At 36.3% G+C, this 23,397-nt stretch overlaps 1 protein-coding gene across 4 annotated transcripts in view; it reads right to left on the bottom strand.

The window, feature by feature from the left end:
- Positions 1–3,637: 3,637 nt before the first annotated feature.
- The window catches only part of Mindy3 (MINDY lysine 48 deubiquitinase 3), a 75,628-nt gene continuing 55,868 nt past the window's right edge, over positions 3,638–23,397 (bottom strand). For all 4 annotated transcript variants that reach the window (XM_010617238.2, XM_010617239.2, XM_033759287.1 and 1 more), the window contains 5 exons: positions 21,079–21,151; positions 14,643–14,715; positions 11,773–11,860; positions 7,540–7,611; positions 3,638–4,697 (listed from right to left, as the gene is read on the bottom strand). In XM_010617238.2, coding sequence (XP_010615540.1) covers positions 4,548–4,697; positions 7,540–7,611; positions 11,773–11,860; positions 14,643–14,715; positions 21,079–21,151 — 456 coding nt within the window. In that variant the 3' untranslated portion in view covers positions 3,638–4,547. The remainder of the gene's footprint in view (positions 4,698–7,539; positions 7,612–11,772; positions 11,861–14,642; positions 14,716–21,078; positions 21,152–23,397) is intronic.

Raw genomic sequence — 23,397 nt, 5'->3', positions numbered from 1 at the left:
TGACCACCATGATTTAACAAGAGGGCGGAGCGGGTGTGAAGGCACATTTGGTCCCCTGGACCATTTTAAAATTTCTTGTCTTTTTCAGGGCTGGGAGTTAGCTCAGTGGTGCAGCTGGCTGCCTCATAAGCACAAGGTCCTGAGTTTGATCCCCAGTACCAAAAAAAGAAGAAAATAAATCATAAAATGGAGCTGTCTTTTTCTTTGATTGGTAGTAGTTCTTTATATGTTCTGGGGAAAGTTCTTTTAATACACACATACATATATGTAATGCTGATATCTTTTTCTGGTATTGCCTTTGTACTCTTAATACTTTCTTTTTCAGGCCGGAGATTTAGCTCAGTGGTTCTGCCGCCTGCCTCGCAAGCGCAAGGACCTGAGTTTGTTTCCCGGTACCACGAACAGAAGTTCTTAATAGGATCAATTTTATCAATCTTTCTTGATTACATTTTGTTCCTTTTAAAGAAATTCTTGATTACTACACAAAAATAGTAGTCACAAAACTACTGCCCTGCATTCACTTCTAGAAAACTTCAGTTTTGTATTTCACATTAGGCATAATGCCCACTTCAGTTAATATTTGTGCATAAAATGAGGTAGGGCTGAAGGTCTATTTTGAAAAAATACTCAACAACACCTCTTATTGACTAGCTTAGTGACGGTGAACTCTTTTGAGCTTTCAGTGATACACATAAAGGTTTTGATCAGACTGTGTGTGGCAGGCGTGGAAAGTGGAGGCGGGTGACATGTGCCCTGCCCTAATAGCGCTCCTTGTCACCCGCACAGAGGACCCATCAGCACTGCAAAATTATCATAAACAAAAAACTACAGCAATGTTAACAGTCTACCATCGTGTGACCTGTGCTGTCTGGGGCCGCATGCAGCCCTTGGGCTGTGGTCTGAGCACGTCTGATAAAACTGCCAGACAGCCTTTGTCGAGAATCAGTTGTGTTTGAATCTGTTTCTACCCTACAGGTTGAACATCTCTAAGTTGAAAATCTGAAATCCCAAATGCTCCCAAATCCAAATTGTTTTGAATACTACCATGATGCCACAAGTGAAAAGCTGCACAACCATGCAACTTTATTTCATGTGCAACATTATAAAAAAAAATACTCTATACACCCAGGCGTGGTGGTGCGCACCTGTAATCCCAGCACTCTGGGAAGCTAAGGCTGGAAGATCACAGGTTCCAACCCAGTCTGGACAACTCTGCATTTTAATGAGACCCTGTTGCAAAAAAACAACAAACAAACAAACAAACTCATGAGTTGGGGCTGTAGCTCAGTGCATAGGCCCTGGGTTCAATTAGTACTGAAAAAGAAAATTGTATAAAAGTTCCTTTGGCTGTGTCTATAAAGTATATATGACATATAAATGGATTTTGTGTTGAATTGGGTTTCATCCCCAAGATATCTCATTATTGTACGCAAATATTCAAAAATAAAACAACAAGGCCGAGGATTTAGCTCAGTGTTTCTGCCAACTATTTCACAAGCACAAAGTCCCAAGTATGATCCCGGTACCAAAGAAAAATTTGGGCTGGGGAATTAGCTTAGTGGTTCTGCTGCCTGCCTTGCAAGTGCAAGGACCTGAGTTCGATCCCCAGTACCCTCCTGCCCCAAAATAAAACAATGAAAATGAAATACTTTTGGTGTCAATCATTTTAGATAAGGGGTATTCAACTTGGGTTTTGTTCTGTTGGTTTATGTGTTCTTCCTTGTACCCATGCTGCATGTAATTATTATAGCTTTATAAAATATATTGAAGACATGTTAGATTCTCCAAATTTGTTTTTCCACCTAAAGATTATCTGAGCTACTTCTGATCCCTTTGTGTGTAAGTTGAAGAATTAGTTTATTAAATTCACGAATTAAAAAAGAAACTTGATGAAAGACTTTAGGATTTCAGTGAATTAAATTTTAATGTGGCAAGAGCTGACTCTAATTCTATGAATGTGGCAGATCCCTCCAGGTACCTTTTGCCTCACCCGTTAGCAACGCTATTTTTCAGTATAGAAATGTGCAGCTCTTTCATTTGATTTATTTTTAGGTAGTTTTTTGTTTTTGATGTTACTATGATTTTAAAAAAATTATTATTATTTTGGCACCAGGGATCGAACTCAGGACCTTGTGCTTGCAAGGCAGGCACAATGCCACTGAGCTAAATCCCCAGCCCTAAAAATTATTCTTGTCTGTTGTCTTTTAAGTTGTTTTTAAACATTGACTTTGTATTCAGCAATTGACTGAATTCACTTAAGAATTCTAAATATTTATGCAGTCTTTTGTACAAGTGTATTATCTATGAATTGTTACCTGTGCGTGACACTTTAACATTTTCCTTTCCAATTACTTCCCGCGCTGGCTAGGATATCTGGGAGAGAGGGCTGATCAGAAATGAATGCTCATATTTGTCATACTCCTGAATTGGAGAGAGAAAGCACTTAATATTGCAACATTAAGAATTTTGTTTTTAAATAGCCTTTATTATGTGAAAAAAGTTTCCATTTTTAATTAAGATTTCTCAAAATCATTGTTTGAAATCAAATTCCTTTTCTTCATTGTTGAGATAATCATGATTTTTTCTTTATATTTTATTTTTTTGGTACCAGAGATGAAACTCAGGACCTTGTGCTTGCAAGGCAGGTGCTGTGCCACTGAGCTAAACCCCTGGCCTCTTTTTCTTTATATTTTAAATGTGAAAACACACATAGACATTATGATTAATTCATGTATTTCATGTTTGTGTAGGACCTTGTGTCCATGATCATGGGAAATAATCTTTCTTGTCTGTCACATTTCGATACTGTATTAGAGTCATTCTGGATTCATAAAATGAATTGTAAAGTTAAAATTTCCTGGTAGTATTTATTTAACTAGTATTTTTATTTTCCTGATGTGTTTGCAAACATTTGCCAGTGAGGTCAGATAGGATGGTTTTCTTAGAGGGAAGTTTCTTAATTATTTACTACACCTCTCTAACAAATACAGGAAATGTTTTTCTTGTGTCAATTCTATGTTGTGTTTCCAATATAAACTGGAGCCAGAGAAATTAATTCTGGCGTAATATACCTCACAGACATTTGGAAGCAGCCAAGGTTTGGCCAAAAAGTATCCTTTACAGCCAGTAGTATATTCCCAGAACAAAATGTCATCAAAAGTTATAGATACAACATCTCACGGCACTTTCCCCCGTGCTAAAATCTACTTAAATAAATTCTTAAACAGAGATTCACACAAGAAATATACTGTTGGAGGTAAAGTTCAGTTATGAAAGGGAAACAAGAATATTACATAACTATCTTCTTCTCAAGTAAAGGAAAGAAAGTATTTCTGGTTATTTGGATTTTAAATTGCTGGGCAGCAAACTATTGGGATAAAGCAAATGCCACTCTAGAGGAAGCAGGATGGATCTTTTTGTCTCTGGTCAAGACAGCTGCGACCAGGCTTTGGTGCTTGTAGCTGTGGGAGTTGGCAAAGCTCTTAGGCAGGCATAAGTTTTGGTCTCTTTGTCAAGGCCTTGGAGTCTATTAGGAATTTTTTTGTATACTGTATGCTCAGGGTTCTGGGCAGAATATTTAAAAGTGTTTATTTTGAGCAACTAATATAAAAATGCAAGGATAGAGTTAAAGAAAAAAAGTCTTTATTTAGGCTATCAATTAGGACCATAATAAATAATGCAGTATACTAATGTAATAACAGATGTTCTCATGCATTCATCACATCTATAAATATACAAGAAAGCTGGCTTATGGGGCTGTTGGAACAAATTTGGAAAAGTGTATTTGGCAATACAGTGACAGTTAACAGTGTCAAGACTATTAAACAGATTTTCTTTCCTCTCATTTAAAAAATACACCCCCATATACCTGTGAATAAATGGGAAGTTTCCATATAGTTTCTACATTTTGTAAACATGCCAGCATCAAGCCAATTTTCAAAGGATATGGGCTGGTGATTTTTTTTTTGAGGGGGGCACCAGGGATCAAACTTGGGCCCTTGCTCTCATGAGACAGGTGGCAGAACCACTGAGCCAAATCCCCAGACCTCATAATTTGTTATTTATCAATATTTCTAATGGCAAACAGAGTTTAGAAAAAAAAATTAATTCTTCTGCATTTCAGCGTGGAGCTAATATAAGCTAGAATTATTCAAACAACATATATGCCCAAATGAAATACAACCCAAAAGTAAAAGTTGAAAAATGGTGATTTTGGTATTTATTATAAAAATGCTACAGTATTTTGGTGTTTGTAAGTAAGCATTTCATAAAGTCAATGACCAAATTATCTGACTGCAAAAGTGATGGACTTTGATTAAAGCTTATTTTGCTAGTAATATTCACACCAAAGGCTAAAATGGGTTATAACTTTTAACATAAAACTTTAAAACAAATAATTTAAACATATCTTAAACACTGAAAAATGTGTTTTTAGTTATATTTACAGTTAATCAATAAGACCACTGTTTAGCTTAATTTAGCCATTTGCCAGTCACGAATCTCTCTTTGCTCATCTGTTATTACAAAGTTATAAATACTTGGGCAAATCAGTTCAGGGAAGGAGAGCGATCTGTGGTCCAGAGTAATTCAATGTACGGCCATTTGGTCTGGAGACAGCGTTTAATAGGAGTGTCATCTGTCTGCAGCCTCGGTTCTTCAAAACCCATGATAACTGCAGTTCCTTCTACATACATTACCTATTGGGGAAAAAAAAGCACCACGGTCAAGCAATATTTTTAGCAGATTCTTATGTGGAATACAATTTTTATAGGCTGCCAAATAAGTTTTTGCATGCCAGGAAAGCTTCATATCTAATTTTGTTTTGACAGAAATTATGAAACATTTATTATGAAATTATGAGTTACTTTTACTAACATGAAAATAAATTCATGAATGTGATGGTGACAATTTTAATTGCTAGAGGACCAGGTGATTTTTAGAGTTCAATAGGATTTCTTAAGAAGTATGTGTGAATCACAAAACACATACAAATAGTTTCAGATAAGAGAAAAATTACTTGTCAAATAATACATGTTATTTAGAAGAAATTTTAATTTTAAATATCACATTTATGTAGTTTCTCATACTCTAATACTGATGCACTTGGACATACATTCTATCTCATGAGATGGAAATCCATAGTAGAAATAGAAATAAATAGAAATAGAATAATTACTTTTACATATTCTAAGGAGGGTTTTATTTTTTCTTTTCAATTTAAAGATTAAATTTCCACAGTTGAAGACAATTGGCATGTTTGTCAATGACATTTGCAATTATTGTATTAAATATTTCTGAAATGCAGTTCATGAGTGTACTTTGTACTGCATGAAAAATTATGGAGGAAAAAAGGGGATGGTCGGGACAGAAGCAAAAAGCAAGAGGCTGAAGGATCAAACTAATCAGCATTAGCTAAGCTGTAGCAGTGATCAGATAACATGCAAAGTGGCAGACACCAGAAAAAAATTATTCTCGTTTCTTTAAAGTATTTATGGCATAATATAAACAAAAACAAAAACCCTAACTCTTTACCATGGGTTCACTGTATACATGAAAGCACTGTCATTCATTTCTGTTAGTACCAAGAGAAATTCTAATTGCTTCTCGGCCTTTTGGCTAAGACCAATGTGGTTTCAAGAGAAATTCTAATTCTGATTTAAAAGGAATGGACAGGCGAGTGTGGCACCTTACAATGCACGATTACTTTATACATTCAGCGGCTGATACGTGATTGTGATTATGTTCTTCCAATGTAGAAGCCATTAACTACTTGACTAAGGAGGCAAAAGAAACAACTGTATCAGCCTTAAATAAGGGTTTCCTTAAAAACACAAAGATGGTAGTAGAGCAAATTACTAGGTCAGATGATTTCATTTCAGAAATCTCATCTTTAAGAAAGTCTAAAGACATTGTTGAACATGAAATACATTTTTTTGCATCTTTATTTTGGCCAGTGTTGATGAAATAAAGTTACTATTCGAACTACAACTCCCACTTTTCATTTCCTCAATAGAATTCAAATTTGCACACTGGACAAATAAGACAGGGCCTGATTTTCTTGAAACAAAACTTCCACTGCAAGACAGAAGTGCCTGGGCGTAGGACGGTGACCTCCTTGGTTCTCTTCCAACAGTGTCCATGGGTGTCTTAAATAGAACTCTACTGTGTGTTTTATCACATTTCTGACCCCGAGTAACTTCATAACATTTTACTTCTGCAACTTAATGACATATACGCTTTGCTTTGTTCTTACTATGTACTCTTGTATCGTTAATATTGTTTTGATTTCTGATCTTTCAGTAAGTATGGCAGACGCTTGTCACAAGCATGATTTGAAAACTTACTATAGACAGGTAGTGTGGCCAAGCAGACCAACGACAGGATTGGGAATCAGGAACTCAGTTCCAATCCCTGCTCTGTCAAGGACTTGCTGTGCGACCCTGGGTAAGGCACTTAATCTCCCTGTCTCAGATGCCTCATCTGTAAAATATGGATAATATGTGACTGGCTACCTTGCAGGGATTTCGTGAGTGAATAAGGAGTTAGAGACTATAAAGTACCTTTTACAAAGCTTTGTGAAACTGCAAAGTCTGGATAAAGCTTGCATTCATACACATTAATAGCACCCAAATTTTCTTGTTGACAAATTTATTGTCTGCTATATTTATCAAGAAATTACATTTTTGTGAAAAGATTTTGGATCTAATAGTACTTCTCGTTTACATTTTGCCACTAAAATCAAAGGAAATTTTAGTCTTTTTGATTTGGTTTAACAAAAAGTAAATCTTTAACTTAAATTACAATCTATTTTCAGCAAGCATCCTCCAATTTAGATACTTATGAAACCAGCAGTATAAATCAGATTTTAAAAATATTAGGTATCATTCCTTCTAATTTCAGCTATATGAACATTAAATAGATGTAAAGAGACACATCATGTATATACACATAGCTGGTATTTCATCCAGGAACAGTGAAGAGGTGAGACAAAGCTTCTGCTTTAAATGAGGTGGGTACATCTGGAAATGAGTTGTTTATGTGTCTTGTCCATAATCTACAGGGGAAAGTAACAACTGGGTAAAAATACAGGCTCTGAGCCACACTTCCTGTTTCAATCCCAGCTTTGCTACTTCCGGGCTGCTTGACCTAAGGCAAGATTGTTTGTTTGTTTGTTTTTAAACTAGTTCCCTCCTCTGTAAAATAGGGATATACAGGGATATACTTCATAGCATCATGTGCTACTTAGGACAAAACTAAGACAATTCCCAGGAAACCCTCAATAAATCCTCACTACACTTATTCTAATTCTTTAAAATATTATTCTCAATCAGACATCTCTGTTACCTTTCTATACTTAAGCAGATCGGTATCAGCTTTAATTGGACTAATCGTAAATGCTGATTTACAGATAGATACATGCATGGCCAAGAGTAACAATATGAACGTTGATGTAATTATTTTGTCACAGTGAATTTTCTGCCCCCGAAGTCCAATGAAAATCTTCAACAGAGAGACAAGTTACTATGTGAATTATCATACCTTTTCATTATAATTTGATTGCTTCAATCCATTGTAGTGGTAGACAGTAAAAGATTCTGGACCACTGGAGCCCTATAATAAATAAAGTACTATTAAAATTAAACTTTTATCTTTATATCAGGCAATTTCTAATGAGCAATGAACATCAAAATGCAAGTTTCTTAAATCATTATCCTTTCACTGGGGAAGCATTTGGTAAAGCAAGAGACTTAGATGGAATTAACTACCAGAAAACCCAAAAGCAGAAACAGCTGCTTCTGTAGAAGAAGCTAGAAAGCAGGGACATTCTTTCATTAGGAGCTGTTCTGTCCTTGTTTTTAACGGTACATGTATTACTTCATTTTTTGTAAAGGACAAGCTTCTAAAACACAGTATTTCCTATAATATATCTGTGCTTTTTCTGGCAGTAAATTGTTCCTCTCAATAAATATGGGAGAATATTAGTGTCACTTTTACTTAGATTACAAACATATATGCACAGTAACTTCCAACTTACCACCCAATACTGAATTAGGGGCTTGTGTTCCAAAAGATAGCATTTGAATATTGTTAACTTTTAATTAGTGTGAAGAGCACTGTGAGAAATGAAAACCATTATCATCCTTACAGAGGCTTTAATGATATTCAACAAAGAAAAGCTATCCCTAGAAATCACTATCCCAGTAAACTGGCTGAAAAGCCAATTCCAGTTTGCTTACTCCAATCTGTCTTAACCCTGCTTTTCACCTATATAAAGACCAAGTGCAATCCCCCCATCCCAGGCATGCAGGGTCAGGGATGGGCTGGCCCTGCTGAAGCTGCCTATCTCCCTGAGATCTCTGTCTGCGGCCCATACCCCTTGTCTTCCTGAAACACCCAACACGAGGTTGAACATGTGACGAGCTGGGCCACTTCCTTAGGACCTCTCCAAACTGCAACCCAGAGAAGGGAGCCCCTGTGGCTTCAGCTCCTAGACAAAGATGGTGAAGAAAGTGCTGCTGCTTTACAGAGGGGTGGGTCAGGGGCGCTCAGGCAGGGTCCAAGACTCTGCTCCAGTCTTCCACGCACCAGGAGCCAGTGTGGGGCTGGCTTCTTCCATTTCTCCGAGCAGTCCCTGCACATCTGTGCAGCTCCCCCCATTCAAGCCAGTTCAGGCCAGGTTCCTGCAATTTGCAATCAAGAATCCTAACATAGTGCAGGACTTAAACTACCTTTTCAGTCTTTTACCTTCAACTTCTTGACTTTCTGAATTCTGTTTTGGATGAGCATATGACTCATTTTCCTACGGAAAGGCCTCTTGAACATTTATGATCTTTTTACTCCTCTCTAAAGTTGCTCCTCTCTCAAGTCCTGGTTCAAATCTTACTTTTTAATGTTCAGTTTTCTTGAACACACTTGTTAGGTTCTTGACTAATTTAGAAGTTTTATAAATAAAAGCTGTCTGAGTAACTAATTTGGGCATAAATAATAGGCTACTCTGTATCAACTCTTCTATCACCATTTTGAAAGACTGTTTACATTTTTGATGCTTTTAACTTCTCATGCTTTGTATTCCCAACCAACATCTAATTGCTCTTATATTCTTTTGTATCCCACTCAAAATACACAAAACAGAAAAATTCGTAATTTATTTGATGATCATTTCCTTAGTCATAAACATGAGTCAATTCAATTAGCTACTTAGATGAGTAATCTGCATCTTGATTTTTAGAATTCTTTTAACAGTAAATTTCCACTATAATGGAGCACAATTTTCTCTAGCTTCAGTAACGAATAACTGGCACAAAGTACAGAATCGCCAACAGAAGGCAGTGTAACACAGAGGCCAAGCGGGTTACACAGGCCCGTGCTGGACACCTCAGCCACTCCAGAGTCAGCTCTGATCCTAAGCAACTTTCTGAAGTTCTCTAATCTTCCTTTCCTCACTGACAAAATGAGGCAAGTGATAGCACTTAGTTTGTAAGGGATACAGTGCCTGGTGTGTAGTATGTGCTTAATAAACAGAAGCTGCTTCTGCAGGTCTCATTCTACACAAAATGCCTTGAAAAGCTTGTGAATACTCTCATACCCCCAAGCCCAGCCCTGGTGTCTACCTCTCCCTTGTAACAGAGAAGCGCTTTTCCACTGCACCTACCTGATGCATCCATAAAGTCTACCGAAGTGAAGTATGTTACTGGCTGTCCTTTTGACTAGTTTTGCAAATTTATTTCACTTCTTCTGGGTTGGTTAAGTGTTTACTTCCTGAGTAACCACTACACTGATCTGTTAGGTGCAAAGCAGTCTATGAATACTGGCCGAAATGAGTGACAGAGTTTCTACGCGTTTGAGATTGCACAGGCAGAGGCATCAGTGGTGTGGGCTATGTCAGAAAAGCCAGGTGCTGCAGAGGGCATCTGAGGGCTCACAGGACATGCAGGGACGGACAAGGACAGACCCTCCCCTAGAGCCGCTGTCCTCAAACTGGGATTCCCGCCAGGACCCTCTGCAGTGCTCTGAAGAGACTGCACCTGCTTCCAAACCTGCCGCATTCAGCAGGTCTGTGGAGAAGCTTGGGAATTTGTGTTTCTAAGAAACTCTTGGAAACCACACTTCACTCTAAAGGAGATGAAGAGCAGGAAGAAACGCTCTGGGGGAGGAGCGAGCATTAACTACACCCGGGCAAAGAACAAGCCAAGATCAGAATGAACTTGAAGAAGCAGACAGGAAGAGATGAACCCAGACAGAACAAGCAGGACAACTACGAGCAGGAAATCTGTTCCCTGAAGAATGGAGGGGAACTGGAAACCTCTTTATTACTTTGAGAATACAAGAGTTAAAATAGTAATTCCTTGAACTAACAAGCTATTATAATAAGTCTAAGCAGCAACATGTAACTAAATATAAGAGATACATTTCCAAAAGAATTGGTAATGATCTCACATTACATTTCCTAAGTACTTTTCAAAATCTTGCCAAATTTAAATTAAAAACAGGAAAATTACTTTATTTCATTATATTTAAAACCAACAAATAACTATTTCTATCAAATGTTCTGATAGCAGCCTTGAAATATAAGGTTAAAATTAATATTATTGCCTTAAAAAGCTTTAAATGTTGTAATTTTTAAAACATCTATCAAGATATTTACAAAAATTAGATTCTGAGAATTTAAAAAAGTTAACAACTCTATTAGTTGAACAAACAGAAATCATAAACCAATGTCAAAAAAATATAAGAAAAGGAAATGAATCTTTTTTTATGAAGTATTGACAAAGTCCAACTGCCTGCACTGTGATAACCACAGGTGCTTTGTGAATTTTATATTACTTTATTCACAATGACCATAAGAATTAGATACTAGCTTAGAAAGTATGAATTCCTTTTTAATTATAAAGATTGAGCACCAATAATACTGTCTACTCTGCTAAAGGTTAATTTAAATCTGAGATATCACATTAATAATTGTATTACAAAATTTAATAACTATATCTTGATGTTTTCCCTGCTGTCATTTTTTACAATTTTTCTACTTGCCAATATATTTTTTATAAAAGAAGTAGAACAGAAATTGGTATTTCTCTTGGAACAAGGAACTTAAATTTGAACTATGCTGTTATCTGAACTGACTACAACATATCCAGCTGAACAACTCAGTTCAATGGTAACGTACTTCATGTAGGTAAGAAACAAAGGAGAAAGGGGAGGGGTAGGATATAGGGACGGCTTGGCAGTAACAGATACAGCTCCAGGGTTTTGAGATGAGTACAGATCCTTAATAACTAAGCTATGAAAGGCATATGGAAAACATGTCCCAGTAGCCCAGTTCCACTCAAACAAAATGGTTTTCTTCTGCTCAGGTGAAATTCTGTTGGAAATTAGGCTCACTGGTAGGAGTTACCACTACCTACCGGCATCTTTACCTTCTTCTGTATTTATAAAGTTCTAAGAAGATATCTACTAATCTAGTAACAAGAGCTACCCGAGACAATGAACATGGGGTGAGGGATAGTGGGGACTCTTTTTATTCCACAAACCTCTGAATTTTATTCTTGTTTTAGAAAAATAGTACTGTGTGCAAGTGTTGGCATATGACCATTCCCTGCTGTCCCTCCGCACCCGTGTCACCACGCTGGTACACACAACACACCCTTCTGGCCTCTCTGCATGGAAGGGGGTTGTGGAACAGTGGTTTTTCAGACTCATATCTGCATGTCAGGACATCATAAAGGCAGTCGATCATCCCAACGAACAAGCGATACATAGTAACTCTGTTACCTGATCCGGAAAAAATTCTTGAAGAAATGGACCCAATAATATGATTCCTAATCCTTCTGGATCTAATTTATTCTTCATGAGGTTTATACTACAAGAAGAAAAAAAGAAAAACAAAACAAAACAAAAAAACAGTAGATACCAAAGAGAAAAAAAGAAGCTTTTTTTCCCTTTCATGATTAAATTACTGGTACTATAACACATTTGTTGCCAAAAACCCTAAGAGCTGTTCTTTTTAGAACCTTAATGACAAATACATAGGAATGACATTAAATTTGCCAAAACTTGGCTATTTTTAAACCAGTGTAATCTGTTACTATTTAAAATTTAAATTATGATGATGACTTTGGAATATTGCTCCTTATTAGGTAACTTAAAAACCACAGCTTATAAACCCAGGCTTGCAACCTTCCAAAGGCACATCCTCTTAGCATCATCCATCATAGGTATGCCAGAATCGACCAAGTGAATGAAACATTTAACTTGAAAATTTTATTTTAAAGTCCAAGGAGAAAAAGAAACATGACAACAGGCAGTGGTGCATTGGACAACCTCTTACAAAACTTACTTCAAGAACTAAAAGAGATGGAGGCTTACAATTTGTAGGCAGTCTAACGTGAAGGCTGAACAAGACCGTCCTCCTAGAGCTGCCATTCGGAGGGCTGCACCAATGGCAGGCAACTCCACCAGCCTACTCAGCCTGAAGTGGCCAGAGCTCTGGACAGCCTGTCCGTGTAAAGGTGTCAAGCTGCGAACAGTGTTGTTATGTGTGTCTGGAAAGGAGGCTGAGTAAAGCAGACTACAATTGAAAGCATTTTACAAATGGAGAAAAAAAAGGGGGGTGTTCTCCATGTTATTTCCAGCTAGAAATGCCAAGTGGAATTTAGCTTACGATGCAGCAGGCAAAAGCAGTGACTTGGGAGAAACAGCGGACCTTGGTTAACCAACTTCCTTCCTTCATTTCAGTTCCAGCAAAAACTGAGTCTGGACTCCTTCCGTGGCTCAGCGTCTTAAGAGGGGGCAACAGGAGCAGGCAGGGGGCAGGGCCAGACACAGTTGGGTCACAGTTCCACCTGGCAGGAAGATCTGTCTGGAGACCCTTCTTAGAGTTTGGGGGATCCTTGCCCCTTTCTTGGCCTGTATTTAGTCTGGGTCAGCTACCAGATATTCCTTTCATTAAAGGAGGCCAAGCCTTCCTTGTAATGTAAGCTCTGTCTGAAGCTTTCTGAAGGTCACATTTGCCTCCTGCTCAGGCCCGTGAAGCAGCCTCGTCTGCCACCTGACACACGGTGTCAGTGCTGTGAGATGCTGGGGTGGGTGCATGTCAGTCCTACAGCCAGGATCTGCTGCTCCTGAGGTACAGAACTCGGGGTGTGAGCTAGGCTCGGCCCAGGGATTAGACAGAGCAAATGAAGGTAAAGTCACATTCTATTTACTCTAGTTAACTCATTGAATCTTTCAAATGACCTAGTTTATTGGCTGTCACATTTTACAAAAGGGAGTAGGCCAAAGTATGAGTAAATTACTCAGTGTTATCTTTCAGCTACTTCTCAAAACATAATCTGAATGAATCAACAGTACTATGCTTCAAGAATCTTATGTATTGTGACAACAATGAGCCATCCAGATAAGAATTTGAAAAAAATCAAACCTCCAGGAAAAAACAAAAGAAAAAAAAAGACCTTTTCTTTGTCATTATCCACATCTTAAGAATCACCAAAATCATGACTTTCATCCTCTTGTGAATGAGAGCAAACAAGATGATCTCTACTTGCAAGTCTGATTAAAAGAAATTACTAATTACTATTTCACCATTTATTGCACTCATCCAGTTGTTTCTTTTTTCTTTTTGAGCTCAAAATGACATTTATGTACAACTACTGAGTCCAAAAACACATACCTAAATTTATTTAAAAACAGAACAGGATAAAATTCTAAAAACTGTCATGGTCCGTGGTGCTTTTGCTGAACTCAATGTGTTTATAAGCTAAAGTTTGTTCACTGTCAGAAGAAACTTGCAAAAAACACAAATTGTGTAGAAAAAATAGATAAAGTTAGCATAGATCCTAAGTTAGTACGGATCCTTTATTTTTATTTTCAATCAATTCCTGCACCCTCTTTAACAAGGTATTATCTGATGGGTAATAAAGATACTAAATTTTCTAGCTGCAGTGGTGTACACCTGTAATCCCATCACTATGGGAGGCCAAGGCAGGAAGACTGTAAAACAAATTGGGCTGGGATGGAGCTCAGTGTGAAGACCCTGGCTTCAGTCTCTAGCATTGCCAAAACAAAAGAAAAAGAAATTCCAAATTGATGGAAGGAGTTACGAACTCAGCAGGGTATGAAACATTACAGTGCAGGATGGAGACAATGCCAAGACAGTAAGATAATACTAAGTAGCTGTACTCTGTGGGCAACTGCAGTGACCCTGAGCTCAGAGCAGTTAATCTCATCATCTGGAAATGCTCGGTGTCTCTAGTCACCTTTAAGACGGAAAGTCAGAGGCCTGTTGGTTACTGAAGCAGCAGTACTGTATTGACAGCACCCAGAACTATCAGTGTTTTTACTGAAGCTGCAAAAGAGTACCTAAAATCTTAAAAATGCAAAGTCTGGCAGAGAGAAAAATTACATTTAAAATTTACTGAAAAAGTCATATTTTTAGCACTTTTTAAAAAGCAGGAAAGTAAGTGCATGGTGGGAAAGGACACACACTGCAAATATATTAACGTCTTTGGTGCCATGCTAGACTAGTCTGATTTCTTCCTAAATCTTCATTTTATATAAATTGCTATTATTTTGTGAATTTTTTAAAAAAAGTTATAAATGTATCTAATGTCTTAGACTTAATGGAATCTTTCTCTTTAGCTTACTATTCAGGATCTGAAACAAGGTCCAAAGCTTTCATCACATCTTCCAGAAGTGAATCAGGTATGAATCCATTATCTGGGGTGAAAAAAAAAAGAAAGAAAGAAAGAAAGAAAGAGAACAGAAACAAACAAAAATTTACTTCAAGAAATACTATTATTGCTGATCAGATTTCAGGAAAAGTCACATAAAGAGAATATGAGGAGTTAAGGAATGTATATTATTGGTTTGATGCACATTATTATTAGGTATTATCATATTAGTTTTCTTAGATAGATAGATTAGCCAAGCTTTATTTTCAAGGGAAATTTCACATTAAAAAAAATCATTCATATAAATTCTACCTGAGAACTCCAATGAACTTTTAAAGTCAAATTACTTCTTTAAACACCTTACAAATCTGTGTAGGGATGCAGCTCACTGGTAGAGCACTGCCTAGCATGTACAGGGTACTAAGTTCAAACCCCTGTATTGCAAGAAAACCAATCTGTGCTTTTTACTTAAAATTATAATATTTTAGTAATTAGTCTTATCTTTCAACAAAGTAAATATTTAAATTCCCATTATGAAATCCAGTGAAAAGAATTTTTTCATGACAAATTTTGTTTTGTTACAGCATTATTTAGCCGTAGAAGGCATGCAGTGATCCATTGTTATTTAGATAACTAACAACATAAGAGCAAGAAAAGATATAACAGCCTTGGTGATTTAAATAAAAGCTATAGAATCAAAGGGAAAAGTTCAAAGTTGAAATACAGAGTAGAATCACATGTTGATGGTAACTTTTTATGGAAAGCATTTTATGGAAAGTATTCCCTTTTTATTTTTCTTTTGTGGTTTGATGAGGAAACAGGTTTGGCAAGTGGCCCAAACTCTGATGACACAATGGCACCTAACACACAAAATGCCTTGTAAGGTAGTTAGAAACGATACTGGTTTTAAACAAGTAAGTTGCTCACTCCCTTAAATGTACAGTGCCTGAGTTCCCATATCCATTCACCCATTCCTAAAGACTGTTTCTGCTTTAATTCATCATTCAACACAGTGACTTTTCAGGGATTATATGTTTAACAAAAAAAATCTTGCCGTGGCAAACAAGATGTGTAGGAGCCCTGGTCCTATAACTAAACTACAGAACCAAGTGTGCAGTTGCTTGTTCAGGACCTGCAATTGTACCCTCTCTCCTTCACAAAGGAAATGGAGGCATGGCAAACAGATCTTTCCGGGTCTTAAACACTGTAGTACTTGTTTACCCATCTGGAGGCAGATTTGCCTGGACTAAAACGCTATGAATCCCTTAGGATAATTTAAAATGTAAAAATGTTAAGGGAAGGGTTAGAATAGTAATTCCAATTCATGAAGTTACCAGTAATTTGAGTTACAGAAAATAAAGAACTTGGTTGAAGGCACTTGTAAAAATACTCAAGCTTTGTGAGCTTAGCTTTGATGAATCTGAAAGGTAGAAAAATATAACTTTTTTTGCTTAGTTAAAGTCACAGCTAAATGTCCATAATCTCTAAATGTAATACAACCTTTCTTGGTCCACCAGTACTAAAGAACAATTATTTAGATAGGGTGTTCTTTTTATGGGCTATCATGTATATCTATTTGATATTACAATTTTTATTTATTTATTTTTTTTTGGTTTTTTGCGACAGGGTCTCACTATGTAGTTGAGACTGAACTGGAACTCACTATGTAGCCCAGGCTGGTCTTGAACTCACAGCGATCCTCCTGCCTCAGCCTCCCGAGTGCTGGGATTACAGGCATGCGCCACCACACTCGGCATACAGTGTTCTTGAGGAGCCAGTATAAAACTCTGTGGTATAATGTCTTTAATACTGATTAATTTGGTTATATCCCTATTCCTCGTGTTATTTTACAAAACTTCTTATATATACTTGAGTACAAAGCAAGTATTAAAAAACTTTCCCTGACAGAAAGATATAAGAAAGAAACAAGGAAAAGAAGAGAGAATGAGAAAGAACTTTCTCAAAATTGTAATACTTTGCATTAGCTGGATATCTGATTCTCTTAAACTCTCAGCACACACACAGTGTTTATTTTCATTTGAGTTGAGATTACTCATTAAACCAAACCAAGTAATTAGGGTGATATATCAAGGTCCTGCTGAAATTAAAATTTTGGTAGTATTCCAAATGAGAAATTAACACTTCAAAAGTATATTTTTGACTTTTTAAGTACACTTGACATACATAAACTAGCTCCTAAGATCCTACAGAGTCTGAAACGGAGATTATTATAATTACTCACATAAAAGAGAGTCAATATCAAATCTTTATTCCATTAAATTAAGGATGACAGTTCAAAGTAACATCAAATTTAGAAAGATTAAAAGGTGCTGCTTTATGTCATGAGCTTTTACAAAAGATATCAGTACTGGAGGGGAGAGAGAGCACTTGATCTCCTAGTTGAATACTAGAATCCTACTCTGGGTTCCGACAACTCGATATGGAACTCTGGGGAAATTATCACATTTCCTAACAGCAAAACAACGACGATAATTCCTATCTATCTCCCAGATTAAATGTGAAGTTTAGTGAGTTGATGGAGGAAAAACACTTTATGAACAGTAATGTTCGATGCAAATACCAGTCACTATTATTATTTTTATACAGGTCCCCCTTACAAACTAGCCATATGTTCCAACAGAGCGATACTAAGGCACTTGCTGAGAAGGTGAACGATGTAGTCGCCCAGAAGCAATGCTGTACATGGTGGTTAGCCTGCTGGAACAAATCCATTAGTTTATTTTATAACATGCCAAAGGCATGTGTGAACACTGCTGTTACAAGTCTACCCAAAGTCAGTACCATGAGGAGCAGCCAGTGGTGGGAGCTGATAGCCTGATTAGTCTGTAAATGACTGGACAGGGTAAAAAATGAAAAATTATTTTGGCTTCTAATCCATCCGCTTCGTAGAGTCGACTATAAATAGCTAAATCATTAGCAGCGACAGTCAAATGAGAAAGTAAAATTTATCTTCATGGTAGATCATATACAGAAAAAGATAACTATTGTGAGGTAGCTGAACAAACTCCGCTTTCATTCTTTTTTTTTTGTACTGGGGATTGAACTCTAGTCCCTGTGCTTTTTGTGCGGCAGGCAGCAGGACCAGTGAGGTAAATCCCTGGCCCTTGCTTGCATTCTTTTTAATAATTTAGTTTATAGTCCTGCTCAACTGAGATATACAACTTTGTAGATGAAAATCATTTTACTCAATGAATAATTTTCTTTCTCTAGTAGAAAGACAGCAAATTTTTGTACCACACCTGTCATGACTCAATTTGGAAAAACTCACTGTTTAAAATGCGTGATTTAGTATTGGCAATATAAGAATTCTAATTTCCTTGTGTTAATTGGTTAAAAAAATGAATAGTACAAGCCTGCTACCTCTTGAATGATTAAAAACATTTGCAAAAAACAAATATATAAACCTACTTATGATAAGCATCTCCTAATTTAAAAACTTAAATTTTGGTATCTTTGTATTATTGATGGTGTTTTTGTTTTCATCCAGACTTCCAACAAGCATTTTAAAGCTCAGCCCCTGCTTTTGTGAATGCTCCTGCTCCGAAGGCTCTCCTCTATCAGTATGGGTAGAAATACGTCCCCACGGAAGTACTGCAGCAGAGCAGGCATTTATGTGTATTCAGGACTGTGAGGAGGTGCTCTCCATTGGACTGTGAGGTGTATAAAAGCTTCTAAAAGGAACTTTGACCATTCAGGCACATTCACAAAATGGGCAACTAAAATGAACAGAAAACTTCTCAGATGAATATAAGTGCAAATGGTTAATACATGAAAACATGTTCAACATCTCTGGCCATTAAGCAATACTGAGCTCCCATCTTATCCCAGAAAGAATGGCCATCTAGAACTCAAAAAACAATGAATGCAGGTGAGGTAACGGGGAAAAAGGAACACTTCTAAATTGTTGGTAGGAATTTAAACTAGTACAACCACTATGGAAATCACTCAAAAAACCAAAACTAGAAAGTCCATTTGACCTAGCTATTCCACTTCTAGGTTTCTTCTTTTCTTTTTTGTACTAGAAATCGAACTTGGGACCTTGCATTTGCGAGGCAGGTGGTGGAACCACTGAGCTAAACCCCTGGCCCCTAGGTTTCTTCTTGAAAGAGTTAAAGACATCGTATTACATCATATTCCATGCACACCCACGCTTATAGCAGCACAACTCATAATATCTAAATCTTGGAAGTGGCCTACAGGTCCACCAACAGATGAATGGATAAAGAGAATGTGGTAGCTATAGACAATGGAGTAGTACTCAATCATAAAGAAGGACACATTGCAGTCATTTGTAGAAAAATGGATGCACCGTGAGAGCATAATGTGAAATGAAATAAAACAGGCACAGAAGTGTAAAGGTTGTGGTTTCTTCTATATGTAAAATCCAAAGCATGAATCAATTTAAAATAAAAAAAAGGATGGGTACTAGGAAGCCAGGAGACAGAAGTTTTGCAAAGAGGAAGGGAAGTAATGGGGGGGGAAGCAAAGCAGAGAAAAAATGAATTAAGACATTATGTACATTTATCAACTGCTCACAATGAATGTGATTTTTAATCACTGCAAACATGCACTAATTTTTAAAAGGTTAGAGATGACAGAAAATAAAAATTTTGCCTTAAATACATCTTATCTTTGAGAGGATGCCACACAAAACTGCTCAACTCATTTCGTGAAATATAGTTTGTCAGAAGAGAAGTCATAAGCTTTATTGCCATTACATTTCTTATTCCAATAACCTCTTGCCTCTGGCAACACTTCACTCTAATAAATTCTATCGAATTATTTTTCTTGTGCTGTCTTCCTACTCAGGCTCAAACCTTTATTGGCCCTTCCGGGATATAAATTGCTATCTCCTGCCTATGTTCACTGATATAACACTTTCTCTTCTTCCAGCTCCCACTGGCCAGTGTGACCTTCCCTCCTAAGTCTTCATGACAGTGCTCCAATTTATGTTCAGTTTATTTACAGCATTTCTTTCAATCTTGTAGTATACTTTTTATACCAATTTTATTTTCATATTAAATTGTTACTGTTTCTAAACTCATCTTTTGTTCGGTTTGGTGCTTAGCTTGGGAGATATTTAAAAAACTGGGGGACAGAATGATTTTCTATCTTTTCCATCAAAGCACTGACTGTGGCAAGAGAATGATTACAAACTGTCGCTTTGCATGGCATAACTGAATGTGCTACACGTAGCAAAAATTCCAGTTAAAAGTCGATTTGCTATAAAGCTAACATTCAGTCCTGTGAAAATGTGAGCATGTAAATCCCTTTAACTTCCCGATCTAAACAATCAGAAAGAAATACTACCAAAAGTTTAAAAGGTTATTAATTCTGAGGAAAAAGAAACAGGCTTGTTCAGTGAAGGTAAGGCTTAATGAAAGAAGAAAGGAATGTAACTCAGGAGTCAACACATCAGTACAAGGAACAGTTCATTCAGAGATGAGAATGCATTTATAAAGGACCTACTCACATTATAAAGCAGCACTGGGCCAAGTGTTTTCCACGACATTATTCATTTGGTCTTTATAATGAGTTTAAGAAATAGGTGCAACTATTTTCATTTGGTAGCTCAGAAAACAGATTTAAGGACAGAAAAGTAACTAACCTATTACACTGCTTATACATGACGTGAGGAATGGTATATTCCTAGAATCTGCGGGATTCCGATTTTCAAAGAGAAAAAGACAGATTTCAAAGGGCAAGAAATTTCAGGAGAGAAAAAAAAATGTATCTAAAAAAAATTCTGAATCAATTCAAAAGTTCACAAAGGATTTCATCTACCCAACAACTCTGGCTTCTGCATGGTGATCTGCAACGGGAACCACACGAGTTTTAAGTTGTATTTGAGAAGTCAGTGGGTTAGCTGTGATAGTAAAGGCATAACTATTACCTAAGTAAATGAACACAAAGGTGACCAAAACAATGCAGGAGACAGTAATAAGCGACTATATATATATAGTGTTTATAAAATTAATTTTTCAAAACTATACTTTGGTAAAGTAAATAAGCACAAGCTCAAAAGAGAATCATAAAGATGATTTTCTTCCACATTCGTATCCTGGCACAATCACTTGTATAGAAATAACCTCGGTCTGATTATTTAATATTAACTAAAGAAAATCATTTATTTGAATCTCATCCCTGGTATTTAGGACCAAACAGGGGAAAATGCCACCTTCTGAAATTCTTTAAAATGTAATTATCCTATCAGGAGTCCAACAAACTCTTACACCACAGTGATTAGGACTTAATGTGGTTCCCATTCAAGAAAGGCAATTTGCACTTCACTTAGTAATTTAATAGGTCTCTGGAGTAAAACTCAGCCGAGCATCAATATATTTCAAATACATAAAGGTATAAAACACTAGTTAATGCATCTTTTTACCTTCTGGATCATAAGTTTGAAAAACTCTCCTGGCTTGTTCTGAAGGAGCTTCAGGAGCAACTAAAGCCATATCCTGAAAAGATAAAATGCCTGCTGTCAACCAACTATAATATTAAGACACTAAATATGAAATACTAGGGCAGGGTGAAGAAATGTAAACATTTGGGGTCAGAAGACTTAGAGCTGCATTTCTGTCATAAGTCACCAAACAGGACTTTATTTTCATCTGAAAAATGGAAATAATACTATTTCCACCACAATGAGGTGTTGTGAGAAATATGTGTGAAACTTTATGACACCTGGAAAACCCATCATTATACAAATAATTATCATAATGTAGTCTGAAAAAAATCAATGATTTACACATTTACATTATTGTATAGGTGAGATATATAACAAAATATATTCTAGCTCTCAAATACTCAAAAGTATGGTAGTGATTTTTGTAGCAAAGGTTAATACAGACAATTACACATATTAATGGAGATTTCATAAAGTCAGCATGATTTAGCAATACCTTACCAAAAATTAATCAATCAAGTCTGTATTTCCAACATTTTAAGTTTTCTTAAAGGAAGCATCTCAGGCAGAAACAAATGATCATGGCTAATTTCTTTATCACAGTGAGAATTACCAACTTATCAAAATTCAATAGCATAAAAATTCAGTGATTCTTCACAAAGCTTTATTCCCTATTACCTAAGCCATTAGAAAATTCTACTTGACCTACATGAACATAAACTCTAGGCTCTTGTTGTTTATCTCCAGTCAGAGCTTTGGTCTGAGCCTTTGTTCATTATGATTGTGTTCACTTAGGCAAACCTAACAAGAGTAAGTTTCCAAGTATCCCTTCCTACCACCTTGAAATTCTTTTAAGAAGTTGTGGAGTATAAATGTTAAATAAAATGTAAAATTTTTTCTCCTGTAGAAAAATACTTTTGTAAGAAATGTGGTAACTTTTGCCCTGATCACTCCACCCTTAGCTTGTTCACAGACAAATGAATAAACTGTAAGAATCAATTAGAGTAATTTTGCCTGGGGATTTAGCTCAGTGGCACTGCGGCTGCCTTGCAAGCGCAAGGTCCTGAGTTCGATCCCTGATACCAGGAAAAAAAAAAAGAAAAGAAAAGAAAAAACAAGAATACATTAGAGTAATTTTTACTGATCATGAGGAATAGGTTCCTGAGGCCTTAATAACATATTCAGTTTTTATGATAAAATAGAATCAAGAATCAAAGCAGGACAAATTATAAAACTCCTTACACATTTTTATGTATTCTAATCAAAGGGGTGATGTAAAGAATATATGATAGTTTACAGTAAAGCTCAATAATATATAGTTGTCTTTCACTTACTACCCCTTGACAACAATTTCTCATTCTCTTGCTTTCCTGCAGTGATGTGATTTTGCTAATACACATGTCAAGTGAATATATACCTTTGACTTACCTTCAATGCCTTTCTAATTTTGTGATCCAATCTTTTATTGTTGTATGATAGATTGTAGCTAATCTTTTTGCTATTATGAACACAATTCCATCAAATAAACCAATATGTAACTTCACACATTTGTAGGTCAGGTCAACAGAGCGGGACTGCTGGGTCCAAGGAAGACTGTGCTTGTAATGTGAGTAGAGATTGCCAGGTTCATGAGTTATATCTGCCTATTTAGCCTATTTCAAATGTTATTTCTTAAAAGTCTTTTTTTTTCCTAATGCATCACCAATACAGCCTATGCTCCATGATTAACTTCTTGCCAAATCTAGGATTGCAGTGTCAGCTCTCAGACTTAAGGACCAATTGCTAACATGAGCCTCTTTTATTGTTGCTAAACCTTAACTGCAAGACACTTCCACATTTATTCTAGTGTAAACTTTAGCTTCCTAACTCTTTATAACCCTACACTTTGCTTTTTCAATCCTCTTCTTTAGAATAGGTGTTTAGATTGGATGAACACCACAAGTAAGGATCCATGATAGAGTGATCCATGTAGCCAATTTGGTAATAAATTTTAAAATTTCATATTTTGCATAGCAAAGTTGAACAAAAACAAAGAGTTCCATTTAATTGACAGCATCTTATAATCCCAAGGCAAAATATTTCAGTGAAAGTAGTATCACTTATAGTATTTTTATTATATATATAGAAAATCATTTGATTAAAAGGAGATGTAAAATAGAGCTTTCATGTAGGATGTGCTATGAAGAATAATATGAAGAAGATTCTATTTTTCAGATTTTCCATTTTCAAGATTTAATATAGCAATAGGGCTTAGATTTCATACTGAGTTTATTTCCCCCATCTAATCAGACACACCCA

Source organism: Fukomys damarensis, unplaced genomic scaffold (assembly GCF_012274545.1).
Source record: "Fukomys damarensis isolate Sample0158 unplaced genomic scaffold, DMR_v1.0_HiC HiC_scaffold_37, whole genome shotgun sequence".
Taxonomy (NCBI): domain Eukaryota; kingdom Metazoa; phylum Chordata; class Mammalia; order Rodentia; family Bathyergidae; genus Fukomys; species Fukomys damarensis.
Note: the sequence above shows the minus strand (reverse complement) of the source record. Positions and strands in the feature narration are given on the sequence as shown.